At 37.9% G+C, this 19,444-nt stretch overlaps 1 protein-coding gene across 1 annotated transcript in view; it reads left to right on the forward strand.

Annotated features, from left to right (window-relative positions):
- Positions 1–19,098, forward strand: part of IPO11 (importin 11) — a gene marked incomplete at both ends in the record, with an annotated part of 102,462 nt that extends 83,364 nt beyond the window's left edge. The window contains 3 exons of the mRNA XM_082013205.1: positions 5,911–6,006; positions 9,368–9,452; positions 18,934–19,098. Coding sequence (XP_081869331.1) covers positions 5,911–6,006; positions 9,368–9,452; positions 18,934–19,098 — 346 coding nt within the window. The remainder of the gene's footprint in view (positions 1–5,910; positions 6,007–9,367; positions 9,453–18,933) is intronic.
- Between the last annotated feature and the right edge of the window lie 346 nt (positions 19,099–19,444).

Consider the following 19,444-nt stretch of genomic DNA (forward strand, 5'->3'; position numbering starts at 1 on the left):
GCTGTTTATTGTCAATAGAAGATAGTTTGTCATCTATATAGTAATAGTTTGAGGGAGGTTTGGCTAGATAAGAGCTATAAACTGAAGAAATGTACTACACTTAAAATACATAATTCTCAATTAATTGCTGAAGATATTTACATATTTGTGGTGTGTATTTGGGAATGTCAGGTCAAAGTACATTTTTTTAGTGAAGACCTTATTTTAGGCTTCATCTTCAAAAGATGGATATTATTTTACTATATAGTTTGCATCTGTTTAAACTTTTTATTTCTATTTCTATTTTGAATATTGATGTTCTGTTTACATTATTGTCAGGCTATGTCTAGTGTGTTGTAGCATATTTTCAACATGAATTTCTGGCATTTTTTTTCTTTCTTTCTTACTTACTTTCTTCTTACTTTCTTTCCAACCCCAATAATTCAAACTCTATTCAGGAAAAAAAGTCATAAAAATATGTTCCAAATAGTCTAATCTCGTAAAATTTTCAGTTAGCTGAAAAGGAATTACTTTCGTAGGTACTGTTTGTCTTCTACAGGCCTGTGCCCTAAAGACTTCAACCACTTGGTTTATAGGCAACACAGTTTACAGTTAGATCATTTTGCTTAAGAAAAAATGCAGAACAATATTTTGATAGTTTGACTCCATGGCATCAATTTAAGTTGTGTAGAAGTATCTTGCTGTTCTAGAATCCAGCTGGAGACGGGAATTCTCCAGATGAACCAGAACTGCCCTCGAGGTTCCTCTTCTCGCCTGCCTGCTTTCTGCCGGTGTAACTCATGTGCGTGGCCGTGTTGTGCTGCTGTTGTCCTGTTTGCCCATCTCCAGCTCATTTCCAGGAATCAGACATCTTATCTGCTACCAGTACATAGATAGACCTTGGCTGCACCGTGTGGGTGTGAATGTGCAAGTGTGCCTCTGTTGCTCTTGTTATGGGTCTCTATTGAATATAATGAAATATCAATTTACTACATTGTAATACTGTATTTTACTGTAACTTACTGTATAATAGGTCAAATACTTTTATGGAACACAATTCAGCTGCTTGGGCAAAACCTCAATTTTATATGGATGCCTTCAGAAATAATGGACTTAAAAGTGAGTCGAAGCATTGAGATCTTACTTAACTAGTTAGAAATGCTGTCGGAAATCTGGCAGGGGACAGCTCTGTTGTTTAAGGATGATTTCCGTAGCTGGTCTGTACAGAAGAGCACGAGAGGTTCCCTCTGAAAGTGCATCTTTTCCACTGACAAGCTGCTGTATGAGTCGTTTGCCAGGCATGAGCCTCACCATCTGTAGTGATGGCGCATGAAAGGAAACCGATGCTGTCAGAGTTGCTTGGGCAAACAAAGAGTTGGAGCAGTTGGAAGCCATCGTTTGGAGTGGAGTCAGCCTCTAATATCCAGCTTACCAATGATTTGGATTAGACTAACAAGGAATTGAGAGACTCATTATGCAGTTGTGGGGGATATGCCTTTCCTTTGCAGTTAGTAGTTTTTGTATGTAAATGTTCACACTAGGAAATGGATCCTTTCATGTACACCTGTGCTTCGTGTGTCTAGCTATTAAAATCATTAGAGAACATGTTAGAAGACTAAGTTGAGTCTGCCTCATGAAGCAAAAGGGCACTTTATGGTCATCAGGTTTATGGTCAGCCGTAGGACACCCCTTGGAAATCTTGTCTTAGCTGCTACATTACTGTTCTAGGAGCTGCTTAGCTCTGTGCAGGTCCTAAGGTGGGGCAGGTGTGTGTGTAATAATCATTTATGTTGCTTGCAGTATGTGCAAAGTAGTCTCCATTTGTCCCACTCCACCTCTTCCCTTGGCTAATGAGATAAGAATAAAGACTGAATTAATCTTTCTCAAATCTACAGTACAATACTAAAGATACAAAATTAAGCTTTTCCCTTTTTTGGTGTTTACTGCTTCATACTGGTGAATGTAGAAAAGCAGACAAGGTTTTTCTCCTCTTCCTTTTAATCTCTAAAAAAGTGCCTTTTGCCATGCAGAATTTTTCTTCCCTTTTTGATAGGCTGAGGAAGATGCATAGCAGACATGGGGACCATTTTACTTAAGTAGCCCTAAAAATTTATCATGATATCTGTTTTATTAAGCTGATGATAAAGTTTTATTTACAGTGGCTGTCTATGTAATTGAAATCCAATTTCTGATTTTTTTGGGTATAAAACCTCAGGGTAATCATAATGTTGAATAGACAGAATTAGGAAAAAAAGAGTATTCCTTTTTTCAGAACAGATGCAGTCTGTTTTTTCCTTTGTAAATCTTTTGTATTTTTATCTGACAAACTATGCAAACTTTGAAATAAAAGGTTTGAGATTATTCACGTACAAGCTACTGAAAATTTTCTACAATTTGTTTTCATTATAGGTGAGGGGAATTTTATTTGCAGACAGCATAAAAGATCCCTTCTGCAATAAAAAAATTAGTATGTGTTAATTGCATCTTTGAAACTGGGTGCTGGAGTGGCTTAGATCCTAACAAGTTTATAAAAGCTATAATCCTCTAACTCTGGGCCTGTCTTTTGATAATTTTTGCTGCATACCAGATGAGATTTTGTCCCAATAACTAAGAGAAACTGGGTAGTTATAAAACCAGTTGTAACTTGATGCTGCTGTTTGTTTGATTGCTGATCTGGATTATATGCAATTCAAGGGGGGGACTGCTTAAATGGGGCCTTTCTCCCAAGTTAAGGTTTTGATATGGACAGTGTTAACTGTTCCATTTTCAAACTTCATCTAAATACAGTGTCCCTGTCTTTTCTGGATCTACTCATACGACTTTCTAATGTATTTCTTGAAACAAGGGGGTTAATTTTAGTCTCTTTAAAAAGGAATTACGTTGATTTGCAGGGCTGTCTTTCTCTTCTGTAAAAATAAGTCTTGATGCATTTTATATTACCATTGAACTAATTGAGGCGGCTTCTTTTCAAAGCACAGTGAGCCTATGCTGTCTTTATTTTTCACCAGCATGCATCTTGTGACCTAAAAATAGTTGCATTGTTTAATGATTCCATACTTGGTAAACATTTCAGTCAGTCTTTGGTAGGAGGAAACTTCATGTCCCATTTTAACGGAAAAAGAAGGGGGAGAAAAGAGAAGGTATTATCTTTACTGAAAGCTGCAGGCAACAGTGACCCCATCTGGAAAGGTCTTCTACATTCTTTAGCTTTGCTTTCCTCAAAAAAAGAAAAATTACTGTGAATTTTCTATCCTTCACTGAAGAAAGAAATAAAATATTATTCCTCCTTTATGCCATAAAGTAAAAACATCGTCTCCAAGTAAAGAAATTAATGACTTCTCTATGTGCATTGGAGCTAACTATCAAGAACAGTATTTTGGGTCTTCAACCACTATCCTCAATTTCTTCTGGAAATTTCACAGATCCTTGGAAACTCAAGTTACTGAAATGTGCCTCCCTGTGTGCTCTTCCTATCAATCTACGAGCTCAGAAAAAAACCTGTAAAGTTAATGAGCACTATGCCTACAGTATTTATTTACATGTTGGTTAATTAAAGTAACCTCCCTGAATGGATTGACCATAATTAGCCCTGCAGCTGATGAAAGAGACTATGCCTTCATTGAGTAGAACACCTTTCTTCCCTCCCAATGTAATATTTCTGTGGCTGTTAGGGATTCTTCATGCAGCTTGGAAGGAAGAAATAGAACTACCAGGTAATGGATAGCAACCTGTAATTATTAAATGGTGCATGTGTATAGGGCGTAGGTTACATTCCATGGCGCAGAGCGTTTGCTTTCGTCCTGGGTTGAATGCCCCTTGCCCTCTATTGACATGAATCTGAGGACAGCTGTTTCCTTTCTCATGTTGGGAAATAATGACTACACTAGTGGCATTTTCCCAGAGATGCGTTTCAAAAAAAGTATGAGGCAAAAGAGCTTTAGCGGGAGGTGTGCTAGGTAGGAGCCTCAGACTCAAGTGAAGAAACCTGCTGTGTCTCCAAGGACGTGTTCTGCAGGCTGCCAAGCAGGCAGCGCTCAGCGTCTCAGCGGTGCCCTGTGGCCGGTGGGCTGTTCGCTTGCTGTCTGCAGAACCCCACAGCGATTCAGTCTCACAACATGTAACACTTTGCTGTTCTAAATGAGATGGGGAAGCTTTTTGCAAGGGAGAAAGTCTCTTTTAACATAGGTGCTTGACGATGGTAATAAGAATAAGCCAGACAATGAAAATTGTGTCAATTTTAATTTTGTGGAATTTAGGAGCTTCAAATTTCATTATGCAAAATACAGTTCAGATCCTGGCATTTGACAGTAGCTGAGTAAAAAAGGCAACAAAACCAATCCTTTGGAAACAAAACCATCATGAATTGAATTACAATTTTATCAAAACAAATCTAAAAGAAATATTTTATATGCTTAGTACTCTAACTTGATACACATTTTTTCCAAACCATCCATTGCTATATAAAGTCTGCATGTCATATACATAATATTTTTTTGTATGTCTGACAAGCAAGTTTTTCAAATGCAATTACTAATGTACAAGGAGCTACACTTTATCCAGTTTTTCAGTTTTTATCCCAAATAAAAAAAGGAAATGTAAGAATATTAAGAAATAGATGTGTCTATGCTAACGCATAAGGGATCAAACTACAACACATGAACTTAGTATTCAGTACCTTTAGACAAATATGGAACATGTCTGCTTGTGCCTACTAGACAGCAGCAGCATCTCCTGGTGAATATTAAGCCCGAAATTCCGAACAGGGAGTAATAAAATGCTTCAGTCAATGGCAGTCCCTGAAAGAGAGTTGTAGTTTACCATCACCGGTTAGGCCACTTCTGTTTCTTTGCTGCTTGTAGCTGCAACTTTTGCAGTCTTCCTGAGGTGAACATCTTTTCACTTGCAGTATGCCTTCACCCTTTCCTAGTTCACAGAGTAGGAGTCCATGCACCGAAGTCCCACAGTAGTGCACCTCTGGCGTTAGACCCACAGTAGCAGGAAATTCAGCAGAGACAGCAGTCACAGCTGCTTTCCATTAACTGGAGCTGGTGGCACCTACTTTATCGATCACGGGAAGATCACGTTTCTATGCCCTTAGCCTGTAGGCACATCAGTTCTCAATGCAGGGGCAAATGTTTAAAATGTGTTTAGTGTCATTTTGGGCGATATGTGTGTCATTGTGGGGGTATCCAGTCTGGCCTTCAGCTCATACTGGGGAAAGGTGCACTCTTTTGATAACTGCCACCCCTTTTGCAGTTGTCTTAAATAGCCTAGTGTTTGAAATGGCAGGAAGTGCCTGTGTTTAAGCAGGGAAATCCTACCCTGTCTTCCTCTCTATAGTCAGGGAAGGGGTCATCATGCAGAACTGGGTGCAGATACTTTTCACCCTCTTTGGGTTGTCATTCAGCTGCCTAGAAGGGTGAAGAAATACTTGTAAGGCTGCTCAGAGAAAACTAGCAGAGTGTACCGTCTTTACAAGCTGTGCTTTGCTCAAGGGTTTGTGTCTAGATTTTGCATTGAGTCGTGATGGGAGAAAACATCTAAATATGTTAGGAATAGAAGCCACTACTCTGACCCTACTACTCCCTACTAGCAGCAGCATGCCCTCCCCATTAATTTCTTGAGTCCTGTGCTAATGTATTTTTTCTTTTATTCCATTTGCAATTATCTCCCAAGTTTTTAGAAGTGGTACGTGAGGTTTTAGTCTATTTAAGAATAATGTTTCTTGCATATTTTTCAAGCCTTTGTGTAACTTTAAAAAGATTGAATTATCTGTTTGATAGCATGCTCAGCTAAGCAGTAAGCGATGAAAATACTCCTTAGTAAATGTGCTTTACAGTTATTGAGCAAATTTCCTGTTTAGTTCCTTTAGCTAAGTCACTTTCCTGTTCTTTCCCAGTGTTATCCAAGATAAATTTTGTTCTTTTCTAGTGTTATCCAAGATAAATTTTGTGGTATCATCAACATTTCAGTGGAAGGGCTGCATGATGTTATGACTGAAGATCCTGAAACAGGAACATACAAAGAGTAAGTGGAAAATCTAATTAATTTTTCTGGTTTAACAGTAGTAGTACTGTTTTATACATAGTGTTTTGATTGGAAAAATCTGTAGGCAGTTAAAACATGCTTGTAAGAGTTCTGTTTTCACACGAGTGAATGTTTTAGTAAGATAGGAGATTTATGGTCTTAAGAAAAAATAATTGTAGGAGGGAGGGCTTAAAATGACAGTGAATATAATTTTACGTTTTTCATTAAATTATCTACTAAACAATGTCTTAATGCTCATATGCTTAGATTTGCTTTTTGTTATCTTGACTATTATATCAAAAATTACAATCCAGCAAGCTTGTATGTTGATAGGGTGGTAGCTCAGAGTTTCTTTGAGTGTGGCATCTGGAGTTTAACCAAAATCTTTTCCTAAATGCCTCAGCGTCATTGAGTGGGCCCAGTGTACAATACTTCATGGCCTGGAGAACTTGAAAACCTATCCCACAAGGACAATTCTCCTCCTTCAGTTGTTCCACTTAACACACCTGCATCTACAGAGCACACCCCAAAAGACAGTTTCCAGAGTCGGGAGAGGGAGTTCATTTGTGGCAGGAAGGTGGTGTCAGGGGTGCTCAGAGTGCACTGCCACCCAGCACCAGACTCATTCATCTCCTGCTCACCCCCAGGTTACTGGTGGTATTCCATCAATACTAGAAAAGTGAAAAAAAAAAACCCCAGTAATAAGGCCTTTTTAGGTCAGAGATCTTAATGTTGTTTTTTCTGTGTAACGAATACGTAGTTTTACAATGATGGAAAATTGTAAGACATTAAAAACAGGTGCTCTGCAAGATGTTCCTACAGGCACTATATTCTAATTTACTGGCTGCCAAGAATCAAACATTTTCTAACTTTCAGATAATTAACTGGTGATGGAACAGACTGTATCTGAACTAATTAATTAATTGCTTAAGGGCGCGTTTGGCACTGAAGCCAACTGGCACTGAACAGCCTGTATAGAATGTATTAAGTTTTCTTCCACTTAAGACAGGTGGTATGCACATAAGTGTGTGCTGAGAATGGTCCACCCTCACACTGAGCCTGAACTATGCCCAAGAACTGCTTGCAAAAGTACTTCTCCCCTCACTAGCTCCCCTCTCAAAATCTCAGTATAGAAGGCGTAACTCCAAAGTCTGGGAATGTGCTTTGACGCTGTGTTCTATTTACTATTGGAGACAACATCACAGAGTCCTTTTGCTATCACTTCTTGAAAAGAGTTCTCACAGAGAAATAATTAAAACTTTGACCTAGTTAATTTCCTATTTTAAGATTGAAGGCTTGTAGAACTTGTCAATGCACTTTTCCAAACTCTGGACATTGTTTTTGCTTTATAAAATATAGACACACTGAACCAAGGGACGTTTTTCTGTTGACAGATACTAGATGGTCTGTTTGAAAGATTCTGATATTTGTGTTATACATTTCGACATCATCTGAAAGTAAATGAAGTGAGAGCACTTATCTGGAGTCGTGTGTGCTATTCTGGCTCTTCAGGTTGAAGAAGAATGATTTAAGCCTGAATGAGTTCAGAAAAAAAAATGTGTACTTCACTGGTTGTGGTAATATCTAATTACTGCAGAGACTAAAACAACATGCAAGTTTAGCATAGGCAAATCAAGACTAAAGCAATATAGAACTGCAGCCACCAAGGGATGTAGCGGGGGGTACACATGCACAGGGAAGACTGTACAAATGAAATGGCAGTGTTGGCTTAAGTGTAAGCTGGCCATGAATACATTTAAAGTGGAAATTTGAAGAAACTGTTGTGGTTAGATCAATGAAATCTTGGAAGAACCTTTCCAAATGCAAATGCAGAGATAAAGGTCTCAACAGTTTTTAGGTGGAATTTTGATCAGGTTATGACAATGATTACAAGGTGCGCTGGCTTACAATACAAAGAGATTACACTCAGCCATTTTTCCTAGCATTTATGTTTTGCATTGTAGTGATAATTACAAGAAAGCTTTACAGACTTCAGCTTTTCTCTTATCTCACCACTACTCACAGTTTTCCCAATTTTATAATCTTCTCTTTTTTTATTCCCTCCTTTCCGAGTTTTTTGAATTACTCTTTGTGGTACCTAAAATCTATCAGGTTCTGAAAAAGTTAACTCAATCTTGTATGTTTTGGCAATTGGCATATTTTTGTCTCCTTTTTCGTTAATAAACTGAATTGTGAGAATTCATGCCACTTATAAGGAGAAGAGGCATGGAAGTTCCTGTATTATTTCAAAATAAGTAATCCATTTGTTGGAAGTGGCTTCTGTGTTAGCATTTGACCCTTCCTCTATGCTGTTTAACAAGTGTTTCACACAGCTCTAAACACGTGTTAATAGAAAACCAAATATATAAACAGAGTAAGTGAACGTTTTCATATAAAATCACAACTTTTTTTCATTTTAGTAACTTCAGAAAAAGTTATTCCACTTGCAGATTAAATGTTACTCCAGCTAAGTGGATTGCAGCAATTAAAAATGCACAGTACAGGGCTGAAAATGAGCAATAATGTGCATCTGTCTTGGTGCTTTGAAATATGCGGATTATGTGTCCTTCCTGCCATAAAACATACCTAATACACAAAGACGAACTGTTGTCACCTGAGTGATTTTTAAATCCTTTTTGTTTTTAAAGAAGATTTTCTAGGAAAAATTTGGTAAAGTGATGGAATATTTATGTATTTTTTTAACATACAAAATGTAAAATGATTGGAAAGCATGTTTGCTATAGGATAGGTTTTACAAATGTCTTTATAAAGTCCATTCAAACTGTTTCAAGAGACAGAAAAACCTCTGGTATTTAAATGACTTTTTTCCCATATTTTCTGGTTTTATACTTACTACAAAAATAGTAGTTAAAATATGGCTGTTACTTGTGTGTATTGATACCTACCAGTTGAGGGTGGAGCAAAACAAAAAACAAGTTTAAAAGCTTTGCTTTACCTGCCTACAAAAACCTCTTAAATAAATGACTGCACAAGCTAACTAGTGTCTGTCCACCTACAACATTATTGTTTGGTGTCTTGCAGATTTTAGTGTCTAGAGGTTTTTCTATATTCATTTTTTAAATCCACATAGGCTGAATATTTTCTATATTCAGAAATGCATTTTTAAACCAGAACTTGATCTCAAATGTGGTGGATAACTGAGATAGTTACATGGGTGTAGGTGACACAGAACATGCATTCAGGCTTCTCCAGATTCACTGTTCTCAGAAAAAAAATGACTTGCTAACAGATTGCCCGATTTTCATCAAACTCCCTCGTATCTGTCCTGTGTTTTTAAAAGTGCTTTGAAAAAATTTTTAATGATAATGTATGTTAAAACTATTCTTATTCCCATTCTTAGCTGCATGTTGATGTGTCATTTTGAAGAGCCCAAAGCTACAGAAGATGAGGAACCTCCCACAGAACAAGACAAAAGGAAAAAAATGGTAAGTTTTAGATCTGTTATTCAATTATAGAACTGATTATGTGATGCACTCATGTCAGACTGAATTCTTTGCCTTGAATTCATCTCATCCATTGTTCTTGGAAAATTTATCTCTTGAATCAAAAAAAAGAAAATGTTTTGATGACAAACTTTGCAGCCGCAACACTTATGCTTCTGCTTTTCTTCTGAGTCTTGGAAAATGTTGCCAAAATAAACATAATCTGTTCAAGAAATCTGGACATTATAATACTAAGACACTATAAAAAGGATTTGTAGAAAAACACAGGGAACTAAAGCTTACTGAAATGTCATGGCAGGCCAAATTTCTCATATTTAAGAATCTTTATTGTATTGGATTACATGTTTTACCTGAACAGCTATTGATCCATATGCTTCCATATAACCTTCTACTGTAAAGAACTCTGATTAAGGAGCATTTATTTAGATAATGATATATGGATTAGGTACTATGCAGTTGTGCTATTTTTGTCCAATCTAATCTGTGAGTATTTCATAACTTAGCTTATTTTTGTAAGAGTTCAGGGAAACTGGTTCCATACACAGAAAACTGCAGTGTAGAAATACTGTGGAACAAAATAGTCTGTTCTGCTTGGCATTGAGTAATTGCAAAACGTGGAATTGGGTGATTGCATACATGTGGGTAGCCCTGTCATGCATTTGCTTTAACTGACCTACATGTATCCGAAAGAATACTCATGGATAGTCCTTCGGTACTATATTTCTTCTTGTAGGGGCAGAAAAGAGTTTGGATGACTTTTGATAATTTGTTTTAATTTGTTTTGGTTTGGGTTTTTTTTTAAGCCACCGGATGCTTTTGGTTTGTTAGTAGGCTTTTCTCTTAAATACTACTCAGTATGTGGTTCCTTTTTAAAAGAAAGACAATTACGCAAAAACTCATGCATGTTCTTCTGCTATTAGTAATGCCTTAAGAGAAATTACTAGTATCTTGCAATTTCAGATTTAAACAAAACACAGAAATATTATTTTCTGTGGTCCTTAAAAATTTATTACATAGTTCTATAATTCAGTTACTCTTAAAAGCATCTCTAGTCTCTGTTAAATATGGTTACGTTTTCTTCCACCTTGCAGACTTAAATTAAGTTCTAGGTGTTTGTTGCAGAATGATAGTTATTATCCTTAGCAGTTTTGGATAATCTCTTGACATATATAGGTAGTTACACATACATCTTTAGTGGTAAGGATCAATATATTTGTATATCAGTAGGGAGAGAGATACCTTTGTTTTGTTAATCAGATTTAAAAAACATAAGTGAATTTAAATCTACAGTCCTTGCATGTTCTTAGTTTTATAATTACTTAGATCTGATTTCTCTCTAACTGGCTAAAGTTTTAATAACTTTCCTGCAGAAATTACCTTAATTTTTCAGTTACAGCTTGACTTTCATGGTTTGGATATGCATTTAGGAATTTAGACTTGTTATATTTTCTATGGACTACCTTCGGTGCGGATATATCAGGCAAAATGAAAAGTAGGGCACATTGGTTTATGACCTGTATCATTCTTCTCTCTTAAATTTTACAATGCACTAGTACAGTGTTGATGAACACAAGTTATAATGAGAGAACTGTTCAGGGGTCACATGCAATACAGAGTCAATGGCTATTTGGATAAAGAGAAATGGCTGTGCCATGGTAAGAAGGACCCACAACCAACAAGGACATGACAATGCAGGCTTTGATTTACATGGGAAACATATCACAGAATCATTAAGGTTGGAAAAGACCTTTAAGATCATCAAGTCCAACCATCAACCCAACACCACCATGCCCATTAAACCATGTCCTGAAGTGCCACATCCACACATCTTTTGAATACTTCCGGTGATGGTGACTCCACCACCTTCCTGGGCAGCATGTTCTAATGCTTGACCACTCTCTCAGTAAAGAAATTTTTCCTAATATCTAATCTAACCCGCCCCTGGTGCAACTTGAGGCCATTTCCTCTCATTCTATTGCTAGTTACTTGGGAGAAGTGACATTCCCTTGCATGTTCACTTTGCTTTTTTCTCTGAGGAATTGTGTGTGATTTGTTCCTCATCTGTACTTTAATGTCCAGCTTAAACACCTTTTCAGCCTTTGTTTCCTTGGAAGGTTTACAGAGTATAAAATGTCATACATGAACATCGAAGCTTCATTTTTCTTTCTGATCTCATAATCTAGATGTAACTATTTCCACAGTTACTGTGTTTTCTAGATTCCTAAGCATTATAAAAATCTTTGGTTTTTCTCCTTTCAATCTATTATTTCAATTGTAAGAATAGCTGTCTGTTTCACTCTTCTCATTCCCATATTTAGCCAATTACTCCTGATAGATTTCAGACTTGAGCCTTTTATACTGTCTTTTTGCAGGTAACTTTAGTGTTCACTGTATTCTTATTCCTTTCTGTGCAATTTTGCAGAGCTGTTAAAGCAAGCGAACTCTGTTGTTTATGAATGTCTGCTATAAATTAATTCTGAATCCCAGCTGAAATTGCTCAGTACAAATTTTTGTGGATGGTGCGGAAATTGAGGCCACTTCTCATGGCTGTTTATTTCAAAGTGATACAGGTCATTTGGGTAGGTCACTAGTAGTATAAGTGTCAAATAATCAGGATTATTAACCATCCTTTGAAAGCACAGGTAGCATTTGATTTGAAAAACTGGATTAAAAACAAAACATCACCTGAGCCCATTCCTACCCATCTATACTGGAAATGTCTTCCTCTCACACGCACTCAATTTACTTAGAACAACTGCATTAGCAGATATCTCTGGTGAAATAGAAGTGGGAACAAATATTTGAAGTGAGAAGAAGAAGATCAAGAACAACATAAAGGGAGTCTGCAAGTGATTTAAAAAAGTTTCTATGCTCTTGTCCCACTTCATTCCTGCAAGAGATTTCTACCCTTTTATATATTCCATTGTTGAATCATCAGCTTGTATCAGGGCTTAAAGCTTAAACCTCATAAAACAATAATGAAAAGATAAATGGGATTCTTTCTTTCAAAATGATAATGTTTTGCAACTTTTAAGGCCATTAGTATGAGTAAAAAGACAAACTGGCATGGTCCATGCTAGGTATCATGCTATAAGCTTTTCAACAATTTAATTCACATATAACCAACACACTTTTTTGACTTTATTAGACATTTATTACCTCTTCTTGCATTCTAATGTCACTCCATTGTCTTGTGTTATTACTTGTAGTGATTAGATCACTGGTTTAGTACAGAACAATCATAGAATAGTTAGAATCATAGAATAGTTTGGGTTGAAAGGAACTTTTTAAGGTCATCTAGTCCAACCACCCTGCAATGAGAAGGGACATCCCCAACTAGATCAGGTTGCTTAGAGCCCCGTCCAACCTCATCTTGAATGTTTCCCACGATAGGGTGTCTACCACCTCTCTGGGCAACCTGTGCCAGGGTTTCACCACCCTCACTGTGAAAAATTTCTTCTTTATATCTAGTCTAAATCTGCCCTTTTTTAGTTTAAAAACATCACCCCTGGTCCTATCGCAACAGGCCCTGCTAAAAAGTCTGTCCCCATCTTTCTTATAAGCCCCATTTAAGTACTTGAAAGACCGCAAGAAGGTCTCCCCAGAGCCTTCTTTTCTCCAGGCTGAACAACCCAAACTCCCCCAGCCTGTCCTCACAGGAAGGGTGTTCCATCCCTCTGATCATTGTTGTGGCCTTCCTCTGGGCCTGCTCCAGCAGGTCCATGTCTTTCCTGTGCTTAGGGCTCCAGAGCTGGAGACAATACTCCTGATGAGGTGTCTCCGCAGAGTGGAGTAGCAGGGCAGAATCCCCTCCCTCGACCTGCTGGCCACGCTTCTTCGGATGCAGCCCAGGATGTGATTGGCCTTCTGGGCTGCGACTGTACGTTGCTGATCCATGTTCAGCTTTTAATCCAGCAGGACCCCCAAGTCCTTCTGGGCAGGGCTGATCTTAATCCCTTCATCCCCCAGCCTGTACTGATACTGAGGGTTGCCCCAACCCAGGTGCAGGACCCTGCACTTGGCCTTGTTGAACCTAATGAGGTTCACATGGGCCCATTCCTCGAGCTTGTCCAGGTCCCTCTTGATAGCATCCTGTCCCTCAAGTGTGTCAACCAAACGACTCTGCTTGGTGTCATCTGCAGACTTGCTGAGGGTGCACTTGATGCCACTGTCTATGTCATTGAGAAGATATTAAGGAGTACTGCTCCCAATACGGACCCCTGAGGGACACCACTCATCACCAGTCTCCATCTGGACATTGAGCTATTGACAACTGCCCTCTGAATGTGACCATCCAACCAATTCCTCACCCACCCAAAAGTCCACCCATCAAATCCATCTCCCTCCAATGTAGAGAGAAGGATGTTGTGGGGGACCGTGTTAAAGGCCTTACAGAAGCCCAGAGAGACATGATCCGTATCTCTTCCCTTGTCCAGCTGATGTAGTCATCCCATCATAGAAGGCCACTAGGTTAGTCAGGAAAGTCTTGCCCTTGGTGAAGCCATGCTGGCTGTCTCAAATCACCTCTCTGTCTTCCTTGTGCCTTAGCATAGTTTCTAGGAGGATCTATTCCATGATCTTCCCAGGCACAGAGATGAGGCCAACAGGTAAGGGGGCCAAGGAGTTCCCAGGGTCCTCCTTGCTACCTCTTTTTAAAATGGGTGCAATGTTTCCCTTTTTCCAGCCTCCAGGGACTTCACCTGACTGCCATGACTTTTCCAATATCATGGAGAGTGGCTTGGCAAGTACATTAGCCAATTCCCTCAGGACTCTGGGATGCATCTCGTCAGGTCCCATAGATTTCTGCATGTTCCGGTTCCTCAGGTGGTCTTGAACCTGATCTTCCCTTACAATGGGAGAGACTTTGCTCCTCCAGTCCCTGTCTTGTGGTCCATCCCCTTGAGAAGTGTGGCAAGAGAGATGCCAGTGAAGACTGAGCCAAAGAAGTCATTGAGTACCTCAGCCTTCTTCTCACCTGTTGTTACCAGTCTGCCAATCTTGCTCATCAAGGGGGGTATGCTTTCTTTCAGCTTCCTTTTCTGGCTACATACCTATGGATGCCCTTCTTATTATCCTTTGCATCCCTTGCCATGTTTGTCTCCAACCACTCCTTGGCCTTCCTTATCCCATTCCTACACAACCAGGCAGCGTCCCTGTACTCATCCCAGGATGCCTGTCCCTGCTTCCACTACCTGTGCTTTTCCTTCTTGCACTTTAGTTTGACCAGCAGGTCTTGACTCAGCCATGCTGGTCTCTTGCCTTCATTTCCTGATTTATTACACCTGGAGATCAAGAGCTCTTGCACTCTGTGGAAAGCGTCCTTAAAGATCTGCCAGCTCTGTTCTGCTCCCTTGTCCCCAAGAGCAGTTTCCCAAGGAGTCCTATTGACCAGCTCCCTGAAGAGCTGGAGTTTGCTTTCCTAAAATTCAGGGTCCTGACTTTATTCTTCACCTGTCCCCTATCCCTCAGGACTGTGAACTCCAGCAGTGCATGGTCACTGCAGCCCGGGCTGCCTCCAATCTTGATGTCACCAATTAGCTCGCTTGTGTTGGTGACCAACAGGTTCACTATGGCATCCCCTGTGCTAGGCCTGTCTACTACCTGGCATAGGAAGTTATATATAATAATATGTAACTGTTTATTGAAAACAGTGTGATTTTTGACTGTAGTGTTGTTAAGGCTGTTGGGGAAAGAGGTCCACATAGCAAATACTGGTTCAAACAGCTGATAATTCTGCAGAATGCCATTGATTCTGGCAAGCAGAATTTGGAGGGGTGGGAAACGGTTGTTCTGTGAAACCTCTGTGCTTTTCTGATTCAAACTGCTGTTTAAAACCAGTGAGGTGGAAGATTAGTTTCTTCATTACAACTCCAAGGTAAGCACCCATGTCCAGTTTCATGATAAAATTGTAAAGTAACTTGATTCAAAAGCTAGGCAACTCAGGTGTTCAGTGAGCAGTGTAAAACACGTTTTAGTAATGTGTATTTCCTTGCTAATCTTCTGTTTCCTGTTTGTAGCTGTTTTGACTAAGCAACAGTTTGGAATTATCAAAGACTTTTTTTTTTTTTTAACTGGAAAATAGATGTGTTTTGCTCTTCTCAGAATCAGGAGCTTTTCAGTTAAAAAAAAGTTTTGGCCACACACCTAGGAACTCAGCATAAATACTTACATTCAGAAATATGGTCCCTGACCCAGTGTTTAAGTAGCCAGTGTTAATACTGATATGGTTGTGTTCTGTGCTGGACTGACGTTGGACACTCAGTGCTTAGCAAGCTGGACACTCAATTTTCAAGAGAATGATCTTTCCTCCAAAAAGCAAATGAGAACATCTTATGGGTCTTCTCTTAAATGAGGTACTATTTTAATTTTGTCATAGTGAAAATACAGTGAATAAAGAACAGTGCTTATTGTTCTTCCAAACTTATAATTTTGCTTGCTTATTCAGCTAAGACTGGTTGTCTAGTATTGTTGACACACTAATTATACCAAGATATTTCATTTGTTTTGTTAGTTCTGAATATAAGTTCCAAAAACGTATAGTGAAAGGAAAGCAGATTTATAGTTGTTGCAGGAAACTCTCATTTACTTGAAATATTTTTGACACGACTATCTGAATGTCATCAAGTTAATGTATTAATTTCTTAATTAAGTGTGAAGACTCTTAAGTCCCATTTGGCTTTCAGACACTAGATGCTGCTTCTAGCAGCAAGCATTAATCATATTTCAGCAGTCCCTACTGCTGCTGCTTTGAACTGTGAGGGATGGCTTAAGCTTGTTGCAATAAACTAAGCAGAGTTTTGTACAATTTCTCACTTGTCCTGGTAGGACATATGTTGGTAAATATGCAACAGCAGAGTTTCAGTTACCTTACTGTCTAATGGAAAGACTACATATAAAGTTGAGTAGCTTCACTGAAGTTTTATGAAAAAGAAACTGTGTAACTATAATACTTCTAAAATCAAGTTGCTTATGTACCAAAGTTGCAGTGCATATGGTAGCCTATTTCTGTAACACACAGCATTGTACAAATCTGGCATCTCAGGCATAAAAAGTATTAATTTTGAATTCTGTAATATATTAAGTTTTGTCATCTTCTTAATTTCATTGTATTTTTCAAGATTCATTACTTTTCAGTAGTATTGCAGAGATGATTCAGAGGGATTATTTGGAAACCCATCATAACCTGCCATGAGGCAGGTGCTAGAGGTTTATAACCTCTAAGAGATGGTAGAGAGCATCTCTGTAATTATTATTGTAAGAGAATCTAGAGGTAGCTCAGACTTGAAGTTCCAGCAAGCTTTGCAAATAAGCAAGAATTCAAACCCTTTATCTTCAAAACAATACAGCACTTTTGTTCAGAGTTTGAAAACCACCATTGGGATGCTAGAACAGCATTACATATATTTGTATTCTAGTAGCTTGCTAAAATTGGAAAAAAATTTGGATTTAAGTTGAGGCTTAATAGTGAATATTGACATATGAGAAATGAAAGTTTTATTTACTATTTACTTAAGTCTGGTTTTCTTTAGGGTTTTGGTTTTGTTTTTTAAGTATCAGAATAAACTTTGTAATATGAAATTGCTGATTAAATGAATTTGTCTTGGTAGAGTAGAAAGAAAAAAATCATTGAAGTTGATTTTTTTTAAGGGAAATTGTTCTGACTTCCCATACTAATTCCAAATACTTTAACTTAAACAAGGGTTTATGGTAGGGTCACATAAGTCATACAGTTAACTAAATATGTAGGTTTGCAGGTTAAAAGGCTGTTAAGGAATGGCTTTTTTGGCAGTGCTTCCCAAGATGATTTTGTAATGCATGCCATTCATCTAGTTGCTGCTATGTCACGGTCACAAGGATGAGAACACTTGTTTATGGCAATTCTAATACCTGTTTTTCTGTCCAAAATTCCCTACAGTAATTTTACACCTGACTGTTTAGAGTTATGAAGCTAATTAGAAATGTATATAGATATATAGATATCCCAAATTACAATTGTTAGTTAACAAATTTGTATGGTTCAGAAACTGGTAGACTCTTTGCTTGGCAAGGTAGACTTTTTTTACCCTGTCGATTGTGCTTACGCTGTTACAAAAGGATATCACTAATCTTGGCAAACCTTGATTAGAGTAGTTGTTGTTCAGAAATTTTGTTAGAAAAGTCTCTTTATATTCTGGAGACCAGATTACGTTTACTGAGAAGAATTATTACAGAATACTAAACTGTATTGCAATTACTCCTCTTTTCAAAAGAGTGTAATGTTAGGAATAAGTAATAAAAAGATCATATCTTACCTTTGAAATGTATAATAGCTCGACAGCAGAAAATGGTGAAGGATCAAAGGCTGAAAAGCCAATATTAGGAATATAGAGGGAATGATTAAGAATGAAAGGTGAGGTGCCCATACTAAGAAAGAAGAAATTGGAAGCACTGGTGGAAGAGGCTAAAAAGCAGCCTCTTTTTTCACTGAAGCTGTTCACAAGAAGTAAGACTAACTTATCTTTTGTGGTAATTACAGTGATTTTGGATATTTCATTCTTTCTTTGTCTTACATTTACATGGCTGTTTCAATCAGTATTTCCCACTGTTTTTTTTCCTGACCTTCTAGCATAAATAGTAGTGTTGTTTGGTTTTGATACTAAGATGAGCAGATCATGGCTCTGCAGTTAATTTCGTATTTATTTCAATATCCTACTTCTTTATGATGTGGCAAGCTCCAGGTGTCCCCATCCTGCCCCCTTTCATCCAGCCTGATGGACTGAGGGATGAATGCTGCATTACTACCTGTGTCCTTAACCTGCCTTCTGATATTAAAACTAAGAACAGGTCCTCTGTCAATGTAGCCCCTTCATTTACCTTTTTGCTTTCCTTAAGAAGCAGTGAACATGTGGGAAATAGTGGCAAATACTCTGTCCCTCCCTGCCCAAAAGCAAATTGCATAATCCAGCTGGACTCATGAGGTTGTATAGGTACTACTACTGAAGAAGTGTATCTATTCTTTATGCATATGGACAGTTTATTTTAGCTGTTGTTTGTCATATAATCTAAACTAGTTCAACTTCTTCAGTGTTTTGCTTCCTTACTAGTAAAATATAATTGACCATAGTTCATGCCATCTCTAAAGTGCTTATCTTGCTAACACCTGATGTGTGTTTTTGGAGTTACGGGAACCTGATTTGGCAGTAATTAACAAAACAGCTTTGAAATTATTTTATCTTAGAGAAGGGTTGAATCTTGTAGCACATTGAGTCCATGATTTGAGACTGTTTCAACTAGTTTTAAACTGATACTTACTTTTGATAACAATTAATTTGACCTTTGCTTTACAGGAGTTTTTCCTCTTGCTTCTCAATTAAGTTCAAGAAAAGGCAGATTTCTTTCTTTAGCTGAGGTTATAAAACAGATGAGTAAGTAGAGTAGTTTTTAATGCATTATTACATATTTTTCTCTTACATGTTTTCCACAGCTTGCACTGAAGGACCCTGTACACACTGTGTCTTTGCAGCAGTTCATCTATGAGAAGCTAAAGGCACAGCAGGAATTACTGGGAGAACAAGGTTTTCAGGCACTTATGGAAACCGTGGATACAGAAATAGTTGCACAGCTACAAGGATTTTTACAGGGCTTCTGAATAAACAGAAATGACATTTTGTATGTCCAATTTTCCTTTCAAAAAATCTGAAAGAACTCTAGCCTTCCATCTTGTATGGAAGAGCTTACTACAAGCTGAAAATAACTTGTTTTAAAAAATAAAAAATTAATTTCTGTTGTTGCTATAGCTAACTTGGGTAATGCTTTATGTTATTTTTTCATAATGTACGTAGGGTTTTATAGTAACACTTCCATGATTCCAACCATGGTATGTGCTGTCCTAGATAGTACCATTTTTTTGGTACCCTTATTGGCTTTTTGATTCACAAAGCTATGCCAGAAACTGAGGGTTCTGAAGAAACTTAGTAACCTATATTAATTATAAG

Source organism: Phaethon aethereus (genome assembly GCF_964289735.1).
Source record: "Phaethon aethereus genome assembly, chromosome: Z".
Classification (NCBI taxonomy): domain Eukaryota; kingdom Metazoa; phylum Chordata; class Aves; order Phaethontiformes; family Phaethontidae; genus Phaethon; species Phaethon aethereus.